Source organism: Bufo gargarizans, chromosome 8 (genome assembly GCF_014858855.1).
Source record: "Bufo gargarizans isolate SCDJY-AF-19 chromosome 8, ASM1485885v1, whole genome shotgun sequence".
NCBI classification, from domain to species: Eukaryota; Metazoa; Chordata; class Amphibia; order Anura; family Bufonidae; genus Bufo; species Bufo gargarizans.
The window spans coordinates 122,708,134-122,723,468 of NC_058087.1; the positions used below are offsets into that span (position 1 = coordinate 122,708,134).

The 15,335-nt window shown below is 43.7% G+C and overlaps 1 protein-coding gene across 1 annotated transcript in view; it reads right to left on the bottom strand.

Annotated features, from left to right (window-relative positions):
* Positions 1–14,950: 14,950 nt before the first annotated feature.
* The window catches only part of SGPL1 (sphingosine-1-phosphate lyase 1), a 109,611-nt gene continuing 109,226 nt past the window's right edge, over positions 14,951–15,335 (bottom strand). The window contains exon 14 of the mRNA XM_044303087.1: positions 14,951–15,163. Within this exon, the coding sequence (XP_044159022.1) occupies positions 15,023–15,163 (141 nt within the window). The 3' untranslated portion in view covers positions 14,951–15,022. The remainder of the gene's footprint in view (positions 15,164–15,335) is intronic.

Genomic DNA, 15,335 nt, shown 5'->3' on the forward strand with positions numbered 1-15,335 from the left:
AGTTTGCGGCGAACATGGCTTGTTCGCGTTTGCCGCGGCGGGCGAACATATGCGATGTTCGGTCCGCCCCCTATACATCATCATTGAGCAAACTTTGACCCTGTACCTCACAGTCAGCAGACACATTCCAGCCAATCAGCAGCAGACCCTCCCTCCCAGACACTCCCACCTCCTGGACAGCATCCATTTTAGATTCATTTGGAAGCTGCATTCTTAGTGAGAGGAGGGACAGTGTAGCTGCTGCTGATTTAATAGGGAAATCGATAGCTAGGGCAGTGTTCTGTGTCCACAGACTTATCTGCTGTAAGGACAGCATCCTGACAGCACCCCAAAAAGCCCTTTTTAGGGCTGGTACATCAGTCTGCTTTTATATATATATATATATATATATATATATATATTGCAGTTGCCTGCCCGTGTGTGAGAGGCTGCTGTCCCACAGACTGTACTGTGTGCACACCATTCATACAGGGTGTCACAATACCTTGCAGATAAAAAAAAGTCAATTTATTTTTTCTCTGTGATATAATCGCAGTTGCAAGCCAGTGAGTGTCTGGCCCACAGACTGTACTGTGGCCACTGGCCAGGTCACCACTCATACCGTTACAGCAGATAAAACTAAAGTCAATTTATTTTTTCTCTGTGATATAATCGCAGTTGCAAGCCAGTGTGTGTCAGGCCCAAAGATTGTACTGTGGCCACTGGCCAGGCCACCACTCATACCGTTACAGGGTGTCACAATACCTTGCAGAAAAAAAAAAATGTCAATTTATTTTTTCTCTGTAATAAATATAATCGCAGTTGCAAGCCAGTGTGTGTCAGGCCCACACAGACTGTACTGTACCCACTGCCCAACACTTATATAAGGTGGCACAGTACCTTGCACGCATAGTACCACTTATCTATAAAAAAAACAATGACAGGCAGAGGCAGGCCACCCCGCAGGGGCCGTCGTGGTCGTGGTGCTGTGATTTCCACTGGCCCTGGAATAATGCCCAGTAGTTCAGAGGCCACGTACCCTGAACCCAAAAAATTCTGAGGACATAGTTGACTGGCTTACACAGGACACCTAATCTTCAATAGCCTCCGCTAAGAACCTTGATGCACCATCCTCCTCCAGCTCAGCTTCGGTCACCTGCTCTCAAGTTACCACTCTCCCGTCCACCGCCTCCACCACTACCACCACAGCCACCACAGCCGCTTCACTTGATCCGTCAGAGGAGTTATTTACACATCAGTTAGGATGAAATTAGTGATGCGCAACCATTAGTGCCAGAGGATGTAGATAACAGGGATATGTCTCAGTCAGGCAGGATTACACACATGGATGTACAGTGTGATCATGATGATGATGTTGTACCCGCTGCTGCTTCCTTTGCTGAGGTGTCAGATACAAGTGAAGTGGTTGATGATGACGATGTGTCCGTGGATGCCACGTGGGTGCCTGCTCGAAGAGAAGAAGAAGAGGGGAAAGTTCAGAAGGGGAGACAGAGAGAAGGAGGAGACGAGTTGGAAGCAGGGGGAGGTCGTCGCAAGGAGCTAGTGGCACAGTCAGACAGCATGTATCGGCACCCGGGGTCAGCCAGACAGCACACCAATCAACGCATGCTGTTGCCACCACCAGAATGCAGTCATTGCAAAGCTCAGCAGTGTGGCATTTTTTTTGTGTGTCTGCCTCTGATAACAGCAATGCCATTTGCAACCTGTGCCAAAAGAAACTGAGTCGTGGGAAGTCCAACACCCACCTCGGTACAACTGCTTTGCGAAGGCACATGATCTCACATCACAAACGCCAATGGGATCAACACATGAGTACAAGCAGCACACAAACTCAAAGCCACCATCCTCCTCCTGGTCCAGCATCTTCAGCCACATCAACCACTGCTATCCTCCTTGCCCCCTCTAAACCACCCGCCACTCCACCTCTCACCTTCAGCAGTTCCATCTCATCTGCCCACAGTCAGGTGTCTGTCAAGGAAATGTTTGAGCGTAAGAAGCCAATGTCAAAGAGTCACCCCCTTGCCCGGCGTCTGACAGCTGGCTTGACGGAACTCTTAGGCCGCCAGCTTTTACCATATTAGCTGGTGGAGTCTGAGGCCTTCAAAAAATTTGTCGCTATTGGGACACCACAGTGGAAGGTACCAGGACAATTTTTTTTTCAAAAAAGGCAATCCCAAACCTCTACTCATGTATTGAAAAGGAAGTCATGGCATCTCTGGCATACAGTGTTCGGGCAAGGGTCCATCTGACCACTGAGACCTGGTCTGCAAAGCACGGTCAGGGCAGGTATATCACGTACACTGCGCATTGGGTCAACCTGCTGACGGCTGACAAGCATGGAATGCGTGGCTCTGCAGCGGAGTTGGTGACACCGCCACAACTTGCAGGCAGGCCTACTTCCACCTCCTCTACTCCTCCTACTCCATCTTCTTCGATAACCTCGTCGGCTGAGTCCTCTTCTGCAGTGGCGTCTGGCTGCACATCAGCTGAATCCCCCCAGCTCCCCAGGGGCTATTCCACATCCCGGATACGACAGTGTCACGCTGTCTTGGGGTTGACTTGCCTGAAAGCAGAGAGCCACACTGGACCAGCACTCCTGTCCGCCCTGAACGCACAGGTGGATCAGTGGCTGACCCCACACCAACTGGAGATCGGCAAAGTGGTGTGTGACAATGGAAGCGGAAGTTGTTGGCGGCATTGAATTTGGGCAAGTTGACACATGTGCCGTGCATGGCACATGTGTTGAATCTCATCATACAACGCTTTGTGTCTAAGTACCCAGGCTTACAGGACGTCCTCAAGCAGGCCAGGAAGGTGTGTGGCCATTTAAGGCGTTCCTACACGACCACTGGCGCACTTTTACGATATTCAGCAGCGAAACAACATGCCAGTGAGGCTGCTTGATTTGCGACAGCCCGACACGTTGGAATTCAACACTCCTAATGTTCGACCGCCTGCTCCAACAAGAAAAAGCCGTCAACGAGTATTTGTATGACTGGGGTGCTAGGACAGCCTCTGCGGAGCTGGGAATTTTTTTGCCACGTTACTGGACGCTCATGCGCAATGCCTGTAGGCTCATGCGTCCTTTTGAGGAGGTGACAAACCTAGTCAGTCGCACCGAAGGCACCATCAGCGACCTCATCCCATTTGTTTTCTTCCTGGAGCGTGCCCTGCGAAGAGTGCTGGATCAGGCTGTAGATGAGTGTGAAGAGGAAGAGGAAGAGTTGTGGTCACCATCACCACCAGAAACAGCCTTGTCATCATCGCTTGCCGGACCTGCGGCAACGCTGGAAGAGGAGTATGAGGAAGAGGAGTCAGAGGAGGAATGTGGCTTTGAGGAGGAGGAAGACCAACCACAGCAGGCATCCCAGGGTGCTCGTTGTTGTCACCTATCTGGGACCCATGGTGTTGTACGTGGCTGGGGGGGAAGAACAGACCGTCAATGACATCAGTGAGGACGAGGAACGGGAAATGAGTAGCTCGGCATCCAACCTTGTGCAAATGGGGTCTTTCATGCTGTCATGTCTGTTGAGGGACCCTCGTATAAAAAGGATGAAGGAGAACGACCTGTACTGGGTGGCCACGCTACTAGACCCCCGGTATAAGCAGAAAGTGGCGGAAATGTTACCAAATTACCGAAAGTCGGAAAGGATGCAGCAGTTCAAAACCAAACTAAAAAATATGCTTTACACAGCTTATAAGGGGGATGTCACAGCACAACGGGAATCTAACTGGGGAAGAGGTGAAAGTAATCCTCCTCCTACCACGACCACGGCGGCAAGGACAGGACGCTTTACAGATGTGTTGTTGATGGAGGACATGCAGAGCTTTTTCAGTCCTACACATCGCCACAGCCCTTCGGGATCCAGCCTTAGAGAACGACTCGACCGACAGGTAGCAGACTACCTCGCCTTAACTGCAGATATCGACACTCTGAGGAGCGATGAACCCCTTGACTACTGGGTGTGCAGGCTTGACCTGTGGCCTGAGCTATCCCAGTTTGCGATAGAACTTCTGGCCTGCCCCGCTTCAAGTGTCCTGTCAGAAAGGACCTTCAGTGCAGCAGGAGGCATTGTCACTGACAAGAGAAGTCGCCTCGGTCAAAAAAGTGTTGATTACCTCACCTTCATTAAGATGAATGAGGCATGGATCCCGAAGGGACTGACAGTGGGGGATACGTTTGACTAACAATAGGCCTGATGACATGCCTTGGCCTCAAAATGGTCCCCACGCTGCTGTATTTAATGTCTGCATACCGGATGACTTTCGTGAATTCTCCGCCACCAACTAGGGTTCAAGCCGCAATGTTTTAGTCACCTTTCTGCCTGGAAAACATAAATTTTTCCGGCCGCTGCTACAACAGCGGCTGCAACAATACCATTATTTTTCAGGCATGTGTACATGCCTAATTTTTCTGTCCTCTGGTGCTGCACTGTGGATGCAAAAACAAAACAAACAAAAAAAAGGCACATACAAGTGTCAATTCCCCTTCGTGATCGTTACCTTGTTGTGGTGAAGGGGCTTGCGTATCACAATGAAGCGATCATCACCTCTATGAGTGTGTTGGCAATGTTGCCACACCCCAGATGATAAGGCCGTTGCTTCATTATGATCAGACCAAAAGCGATCGGCTGGATAATTTTTCATAGAAAAAACATTAATTTTCTTTTTTTTTTTTTAAGTTGTATGGGTTTTTAATACATAAAATAAAAAAATCATAATAAAGTCTCTTAATAGTTTATTAGAAATAATGCAGACAATTTAAAAAATCCCCATCAATTCCAATACAAAGCAAGTACAGAGCTCAGAACAAAATTATTTCAGGATGTCGTAATGGTTCGTTAATTCGACAATGGTTAATCAATTCGACACACGTCTCCGGATAGGGGACGTAACAGGGATTAAACTGATAGGAATAGTACTAGTTAAGACACCACTCATATAGGGTATCACAGCACATTGCTCCGTGCACGCGCAGTGCCCCAACTTGGGAGTAAGAGGACCGACCAAGCTGCTTTTTCCATCTCCCGGTTCCTAAAATCAATTCAGTTTGGTGTATCAGAGTTTGGTCTGTCACTGTGAAGGCAGTCGAAGGTACCCGGCCTAAATTTTTTTTTCACAAAAGGCAATCCCTGATATGGGACGTAACAGGGATTAAACTGATGAGAAGAGAACTACAGAAAATACCACTCATATCGGGTGTGACAGTAAATTGCACGGCGCAGACGCAGTGACCGTGGATTCAAACAAAGGGGAGGGAGCCAGCGTTTTTTTAACCATCTCCCCGTTCGAAAAATCTATTCAATTCACCTTTCGGGGACCCTTGGTGTTGTACGTGGCTGGGTGGAGGAAGAAACCTTCAATGACATCAACGGGACATGGCTAGCTTGGTATCCAACCTTGTGCAAATGGGGAGTTTGCGGTTGGGCAAATGGACTGTTTGCGGTTGTTTGCGGTGCATTAAAAGGGGAGTTTGGTCTGTCAATGTCTGTGAAGCGGGCGTAACCCTTACACTACCTGATCGATACAACATCATACCTGATCGTATACACACACTGGATGTTTTAAACCACGTTGTTCAAAAAATTTTAGTATTGTTAGGTGATTTATGCCCTTTATGGATTAAAATCCAACTCTGCGTCAACTATGTAATTTTCCATGGGAGTTTTGCCATGGATCCCCTTCCGGCATGCCACAGTCCAGGTGTTAGTCCCCTTGAAACAACTTTTCCATCACTATTGTGGCTAGAAAGAGTCCCTGTGGGTTTTAAAATTTGCCTGCCTATTGAAGTCTATGGCGGTTCGCCCATTCGCGAACATTTGCGGAAATTCGCGTTCGCCGTTAGGGAACTGAAAATTTTATGTTCGCGACATCTCTGTTGAGCAACAGCATGCAATCTTTGCATCACCAAGTACAATACCAAGCATTGGATGGAGTGGTGTAAAGTATGCTACCACTGGACTCTGCAGCAGAGGGAACGTGTTCCATGGTGTGACGAATCATGCTCGAGTCTTGGTTTGGCAAATGCTAGGAGAATGTTACTTGCCTGCATTGTGCCAACTGTTGGTAAGTTTAGTGAAGGAGGAATAATGCTATGGGTTTGTTTTTCAAGGTTTGGCCAAAGACAATTAGTTCCATTGAGGAGAAATCGTAATGTTTCAGCATACTAAGACATATTAAAAAAATTGTAGGCTCCCAACTTTCTGAGAACCGTTTCGGGAAGGCCCACAGACTAGCATGTGTCCCAGTATACACCGCAAGGTCCAGACATGGTTGGGTGAGTTTTGCGTGGAAGAACTTTACTAGTCCACACAGAGCCCTGACCTCAAATCTATCAAGTACCTTTGGGATGAACTAGAATGGAGACTGTGAGCTAGGCCCCCTCATCCAATATCAGTGTCTGACCTTACAAATGCTCTTCCAAAATCTTGCTGGAACCTTTTGTAGAGGCAATTTTTATTTATTATTTGGATGCAAATGGGGGTACCAATTCCATATTAATGCCTATGGATTTAGACTGGGGTGCCATAAAAGCGCCTGTAAATGTAATGTGTAGGTGTTCCAATACTATTGTCCACGCTGTTTTTATGTGTGTCCTTAGAAGAGTGCCTTATACATGATAGAAAAATCTATTGCCAGTTATGCAATCTATCCTTTCATTCACAGAAAACTGGAAGGTTAAAAGGGGTTATCCAATCCTACAAAAAGCCCCCCACCCCCACTCTGAATGTACTTACCTGGGTCCCTGCACTGCCGCTGCTTCTCCCCACACCCAGATGAAAACATGCGGTGTCGGAGGAAGGCTTAGAGCCTCCCTAGCATCACCCGCGATGCTAGGGAGGCTCCCCAGCATCCCCCCTCCCCGGGCACAGGGAAAAGCAGCAGTGGCGGTGCACGGAGCCCGGACCCAGGTAAGTATATTCAGAGTGGGGGGCCTGGCTTATGGAGGGACATTGTATAGGATTGGATAACCCCTTTAAACTTTATTCTTCAGTTCAAGCTACAGTGTAAACAAAGTCTATGAACTAGATCAAGCCACATTTTGTGCTCAAATGTATAGCTAAATTTAGCATATCTACACATACTGGTAGTGATGACACCATTTTTAATGCAGTTAATTTTTCCATGGAAGAAGTAAAAGGAAAAAAATGGTCATAAGGACAATAAAATATTGCAGTGTGATCCTGCAATAGTTAAAAAAATATAATATGTAAATGTTCTATTTCTCAAATGTATGTTCGGAACAAAAGCTGGAGCGTGACCAATCAAGATCTGGCTCATTTCCAACAAGCCATCTAGAACTGGTTTTTCCACTAATTTTTTGCAGCATAATGACTTGGATAAATAAAGGACAACATATCTGTTTTCATAAATAATTGCATTTAATACAAGCTAGCTAGATTTCAGCTGTTTTACACTGAGCTCTGTGGCAGTGTGAGGTAAGCCTGTGAGGAGAAAATGCAGGTTACAGGCCTCACAGCACAGAGTAGGCCTTACGCTTCTGGTCTGACATCTTTTGCAGTCGTCATGCTGCTTGGGACTTGAAGATATGCACCTCACCACTAGGAACTGCAAAAAAAAAAAAATATTTAAGGGCTTCTGTCACCCCACTAAAGTTATTATTCTTTTTTTGGCTACTTAAATTCCTTATACTGCGATATATCAATATATAATGTTCTTACTCATTTTCCTTAAGCAGTTTCTTAAAAAACAGACTTTTATAATATGTAAATGACCTCTCTACCAGCAAGTAGGGCGGCTACTTGCTGGTAGCAGCCGCATCCTCGTTTCATAAAGGCAACCCCTCCTCATGTTGATTGACAGGGCCAGCGAACGCGCTCGTCTTCTGGCTGGCCCTGTCTGCGTTCAAAATCTGGTGCCTGCGCCGTACCTGTCTACAGTCGGGGGTGTAGATGTGACGTCATCAGCGCAGGCGCATTGAGGATGGAGCGGCCAAGCGAGCGTCCTTCTCTCAATGCGCCTGCGCCGACTGAAGACAGGTACGGCGCAGGTGCCAGATTTTGAACGCAGACAGGGCCAGCCAGAAGACGAGCGCGTTCGCTGGCCCTGTCAAGGGGGCGTTTTTATGAAAGGATGATGCGGCTGCTGCCAGCAAGTAGCCGCCCTACTTGCTGGTAGAGAGGTCATTTACATATAAAAGTCAGTTTTTTTAAGAAACTGCTGAAGGAAAATGAGTAAGAACATTATATATTGATATATCGCAGTATAAGGAATTTAAGTAGCCAAAAAAAGAATAATAACTTTAGTGGGGTGACAGAAGCCCTTTAATCCATTTGTGCACCCGCAGCTGGGAACTGCATAACAGAGAAACTGCTGCAGTATGTGAAATTACATCAAAAGACTACTGCATCTAAGAAGACACGGAATTAGGAAACCTTGAGTCCAGCCACACTAGCACATGGAAAAAACTGCTATGTAAAGCCTCATTCATACATCAGTGGATCAAGAACGTGTGCTGTCCAAGGTCAGCACACATACCGATTGACCTTAATGTATGTATTCACACATTAGTGGTTTTCCACGAACTGTGGGTCCATGGTGATACCACTAAAGCATTCCCTATTTAGGTCTGCGATTACAGATCCCTCAAGCACATTATAGTTTATTGGCCCTGAAGCCCATGAACACAAAACAGATGCAATCTGAGCTTGGTCCATGGTTTTAATGGATCATTGCTAGGGGATGCTCTGGAAATTAAATTTTCAGCTGAGCAGTGTACATGGAGAACACATGCAGAGCAAAAATTGGTCACAGAGACCAAACACTGATTCTTCACCACTGACCATCTTGTCGCTGATATCATCACGGACACGTGGAAAAGGCTTAAGACTGTGAATCTTCATCTTGTATGGATGTGTTATGCCAAGTAAAGAAAATGTTGAGTTACTTGTTCAACTACATCTGTCTCCTGCCTATAAATTTGTGCACCATCTCCAAGGTCACTCCACCATCTACGAGATTCTACACAGAGTGAGCTCTGGGAGACCTACTACTTCAGTTATCCCAAGCAAGACCCTCTCATTACTGCACCAGCGCTGGGAGTGAGGAATGTTTGGTGGAGAAAGTCCCCAGGAACACTGGCCACCACCTACATGCTGTCCACTACAATGCCCACCCTCTTCACACTCCCCTGGGTTGTTGCAGTAACCATTAATCCTCTCAAATATTTATGAATAAATTGGATGTTAACATTACCCATGTCAAACTGGTTGATCTGCTTGGACACCCATTTATCTAATGAATCATAAAGTTCTAGGTGGAAAAACAGAGGAATGACAAGTTGTAATAAAAAAATAAATATACCCTCACACCTAATGCATAACTCTTCAAAGGTTTTTTGAAGGGGTCTTGTGTCATCTGACAAAACTATGGCGTTCACAGGATACCCAGAGCATGTTCAATCCCTGTACTAGCTTCTTGGAAAGAAAAAAAAAAAAAATAAAAAAAAAAAAAAACAATTATGCTAGTTTGCTCACTTACACCATGGTGACTTCTCACCTTCCCTGACCTCACAAGGAAGGCCATCAAAAAGCCTGCATTTTCTGCAGAGGTATTACCTAACCGTTAGTCTTCCTGCCGTCCATGTCTCCAGGGGAAAGACAACACTTTAGTTTTAATTTGTGATTTGCAGCTTTTATTTGGCAGTATGCTGATCATATTTTTACATGACCCCCCCCACCACCACCACCACCACCACCACCACCACCACCACCACCACCACCACCACCTTCCCAGAATTACTATAGGTGGGATACTTGACCTACCTAGTAGTTGACTAAAATCCAATTTTATTCTCTCTTCCTTCCTTTTCCTATTGCAATATTAAAATAAAGGTGTTAAGCCCTTTGCCATGCGAGTATGTTTACCGCTGTTGACTTCATGTCTTTATTCTCCTCCCAAGTTTAATTAACCTTTGACATTCAGCCCTCTGCACTTACCATGTAAGCCCGTATTGCAGACTCTAATGCACGGAACGGCCGTCACACGTTCGTGTGCATGAGCCCTAAAAATGTAATAAAATTTCCAAGCATGTTGTGTTTAAGACTAATACTTGGGGCTTTCAATATCATTCAATTATAATAGCAAATTACTGCTGCATAGTAGTAAATCTAAAATTTTTATTCCATTATCATGTTCCATTATTATTAATCAGCCACCTACAAGGTGAGAAAAGGCACTTGACATTTAGCTCAGCCAATTTCTAAACATTACTTCACAAACTAAATCTATGGCATTTTAAGAAATGACAGCATACATTGTACTAGAAAAAAATGTAATACTCGAAACAGAAGACAGGAAGAAGAGGTGCTTTCAACACAAAGACAATTCTCAATTGATAATTAGTAAGAACATCATTATTATTAATGGTTATACAGGGATCAGTGGTTTCTATAGCAAATAGAAGACAAACTAATATTATCAAGCAGAACATGTTCACATGTTGGAGGTCTACATAAAAGAAATTACAAAAATTAAAAAATAGACTTTTTAATTGCTGCAAATTGTATGGAATTCAGAAGTGCATTTCCTTCTTTCATGTCAAATGAGTAAAATCTTCACAATTTCGACTTGCACAGTCCAAAATTTTTCCCACAGCTGATGCCTGGAAGTTTTATTTTTACAGCATGAGAACCCCGCTTGAAAAAGTACCTGAAGGCAAGCATGACGTCAGAATCTTCAGTGCAGCGTGGACCATATCTTACAATAAGGTGCATGCCTGCCAGGGAATGGGATACGTAGCCAGTGAACATTGCCAGGTTGGGCCTTTGGGCGTTTACTGACACTTTTAAATATCCCCTGTGAGGTTTGTGCTTGTCCATTTAAACAATGAGGTGTGTAGCCGCTGTAGACTGTTACCATCAAGTATAAATTAACATAATGTGACATCTCAAACAGTAGACTAGCTGTGCAGTGTGGCGCATGTGCAGAAGATCCGCATCAGGATTAACAGCATTGTCATGCAACTGATTTCAGTGGTGGAATTTTTTTCCATGATGTGGACAAAGACCGTTCAGCAAATTTCCATGTTAACTGGGTCGTGGACACCACATTTACATACAAGGGATGCAGCTCGATACCGGATTTGACAAATAATCCAAATCCACGGCAAACCCAACAGACGTGAATGGGGCCTTCCATTTACCAATCCCCTATGTAGATATTGGTCACTCACAGTGTCTGGTTTAGAAAAACAATAGAATAAATATGTTATAGGGGTCATCCAAGATAATGCAAAATCTCAGACGACAGACAGACTAGCTTAAAATAAAAAAAAATTGTGATACACCTTTCTCTGGCGCTGTTCCGGTTCACCTCATGCTGTTAGTTAACAAACAGCAGCGATAGCATGTCTCCATATGGCAGCCAATCACTGTCCTCGGCTGTCTAACATGATGATCGGCTGCAGTGTTCACATGCCATATCCCGACATATCACTGTCGATGACATGACAGGATATGACGGCTGATCAAAACGTACAATAATGCCTCTTGGACAGCATGTAGTATCGGGGGCTGTACACTTTAATATGGCGCTGAGAACAGAGTTTAATTAGATCAAAGCATAGGATTGTGGATGTGCAATCCATTTCCGTTTTTCTCCGCTTGATATATGATGGCTGGAGCCAATCACAGTTCTCAGCCGTAGACAGCGACTGGCTCCAGGGGTCATGTATCATATGCAGGCACGTCACTGCTGTAGTTCGACAGTGTAATGAGGACCAGAATGGCAGGATTCTTTCTTTAGGCTATTTCGGCAGTCATGCAAGATTTTGAATGATCTCAGACTACCCCTTTAAACAAATGCTAAGAATACAGTAAATCAAAAGGCATTTTCACAATTACTATCTGCTATTCATCACACTAAACATGAAAGAACATACTAAGTGCACTTGTCTATTACCCAGTGATAGTTCCATTTATGCCTGGAAAAATCCTTATTGCATGCCCTATGACATAACTAATACAGACAGCTCCTGTACCTTTTTTATTTATCTTGATTTCCTGATTTAAATGCCCTGTATTTCAAGGGACAAAACAATTAAGTATAAATTCCCTTGGTTCTGCTGTGCATAATGGGAACATGATCTGCTAAAGTAATAACTGGAATGGGGCGGCTACAGTACCCTGAAAGATTATCAAAATTAGGGTTATTCACTTTAGAAAAAAGACGACTGAGGGGAGATCTAATTACTATGTATAAATATATCAGGGGTCAACACAGATGGATCCCATCAGCTATTTATCACCAGGACTGTGACGAGGGGACATCCTCTGCGTCTGGAGGAAAGAAGGTTTGTACACAAACATAGAAGAGGATTCTTTACGGTAAGAGCAATGAGACTATGGAACTCTCTGCCTGAGGAGGTGGTGATGGTGAGTACAATAAAGGAATTCAAGAGGGGCCTGGATGTATTTCTGGAGTGTAATAATATTACAGGCTATAGCTACTAGAGAGGGGTCGTTGATCCAGGGAGTTATTCTGATTGCCTGATTGGAGTCGGGAAGGAATTTTTTATTCCCCTAAAGTAGGGAAAATTGGCTTCTACCTCACAGGGGTTTTTTTTTGCCTTCCTCTGGATCAACTTGCAGGTTAACAGGCCGAACCGGATGGACAAATGTCTTATTTTTTTTTACTTACGATGTTACTAAAGCGGTAAGGGCTCATGCACACGACTCATGCTTGGTCCAGAAAACACGGCCTGTGTGTAAGCCGCATGTCTCGGACTGATGGTGGCTCCTCTGACCTGAACTCACTCTATCTATTGACTGATGATGCAGTGAGTTCCTATATGACTGCTGGTCTACTGTACTTCAGTCACATCATCATGTGTTGCCATGTTTCCTGGATCGAGCACGGTCATGTGTATGAGCCCAGAGGTCAGCCACCCATCTCCCTGCTTGCTATTCTTTAGACGAGAATGGATATAAAATTACACAAAATCAGAGGCATAACTTGAAGCTTGTGGGACCAAAGCCTGTAATAGGGACTTATGTGGGGTCCTTTGTGGCAGAGGGGGTTTGGCGCCAACCTGATGTACCAGAGCCTGGATGTAACTGCTATTTCTGCACCACCTACAGCTATGCTCAACAAAACAATTTAAAACAACCAGCTACCACAAAAAGCAGTGCAATCTGTAAGCAGCATGTTCTAGAGCACGAAGAGTGAGCATATTGATGTATATAATTCTATAAAAAGATTAATTAAGACTTGTAAATCTCTGCTCTGAGCGCAGTTATACACGGGGACAGTCTTATTAATACACATTTATACAGGGAATGCTATCAATCACTGATAAGACGCTCCTGTGTACAACTTAACTAAGAAACAGCAGAGATTTAAAATGAATAAATTACAAGTTATGCTGAATCTTTTCTGATAAAACTACCGGTATATCAATCTATTCAGTTCTCCATGCTCTATAACATGCTGCGTTTTATGGCGACAGGTAATTTTTTTGATCACTATAGTTGATCGAAACTAATGATTTCAACCACAATGATCAATCAATCATCAAATAAAATTTTAAAATACAATTGCTTCAGCTGATGATAGGCAGCCATCATTGGCCGTGCTTTCATCCAATAGTGGATAGACTTCAAACTATTTTTCCATGAAAGAAGATTCCTAGAGAGACAGTTTGCTCGTCACCTGAAAAACTGCAAGGAAATCAGAATTAGCAGGTAATTTAGGTGGAGACTGATACTATTTGATTTGTTTTAAAAAATGTATCAACTGCAACACGCTCGCCTGAATTAATTTTTTTTTACGATTCTTTGCAATCTATTGGTTAAAGACTTGACTCCCATGACTCTAATCAGAGCAGCAAAAACAGTTGATATTTCGTATCGTGCTCGACCTACACAATCTGATCAGGTTAAGCACTCCACCGTTTACAATACAGTGTACTTTACAGTGCCATTTTCTTTTCTCCCTCTTATAGACTAAACATGTATGGCCATATGGACTCAAATGTGTACGGCTGTATCGGCGTAAGACTATTCACCAGATGATCGTTCTTTAAATGGTTGTTCAATCATTAACTTGCTTCAATCAAGTGTGTATGGACATCTTTACATCTTATAGGAAATAATTACAAAGGTTACAGATTAATTTGGATAAAAAAAGGAAAAAAACCAAACTGTAAAACAAATGTATAACAATCGCCAATTTTGAAAACAGAACATACAGTAAACGTGCTGAAGTGCAACAGATTCCCAAATACGTTGCACATGAGAACAATTATTGTCCTTTGTGATTTCCAGTAATCTTACTCATCATAAAATTGAGCAGCAACTTCTTGATGAGTAAAATTGAAATTGAATTCTCTATTGACAGAAACCATTTTCTATCTATAAATCTTGACATCCATCAACTACACCATTAACCATTTGTATTTATGATCTCCATTGTACTAGACATTCAATTATGGAGAATAGTTGTACATGGAATTATGCTTAGGGAAGCACAATGCTGTGCCTACTGTTGGCTCCGTTCTGTGCTTCCTACTGCTGCTGCCACTTCATTCTAGTAACATTGGATGGCGACAGTGGTTAATCCCCGATGACACATCCTAAGATATAGGCCACCAAGATCTATACTTAAACAATCCCATTAATACATAAAACTGTCCCATCTCTGTGCTTTCCAGGGACTTTTCTAATATGGTCACTGTAAAGAAAGCAGAGAAGACTAGTGATGCATCATGTTCTTCACATGTATCCCTATGTTACAGTTTTGTGGATTGTTGAGCCTGGACATCAGGCTAGTCGAATCCTCGGATGTTACGAGGCACATACATTACTCATGTTGTCAATTCTGTAGGAAAGGGAACAATATTTCTAGGCAACAAGCACCTTAATCATTGGGCATATAAAACATAAAAGACACATCCCTTAAAAGTCAACAAAAAGTAAAAAAGTAATAAAAAGCAGTCTCTGTGAGATTCTGCTGCCCTGTGGAACCATTTGGAATAGTACCGCCTAAAGAAAAACAGTAATGTCTATTGGTGTCCAGGTGAACCATTTATATGTTTGACACTGGGTGGCAATTCTGTGATATACAAGCAGTCCAGGAACGCTTTTGAAATTTCAGAAACCATGGATCTATCTGGAATTGTCTGCGCCATCCCATATATCGCACCCTTAAGAGAAAACAAAAACAAGAAACATTTATGTGAAAATCTGCATTTCCATAATTCATTCTACAGTCCCTGACAAAAGTCTTGTCACTTGTGTACAAATTGACCTGAAGTGCCGCTAAAATATATTTCTAATCTAATTTTGTTACAAGAAATGGGTCATTTTAATCCCAAC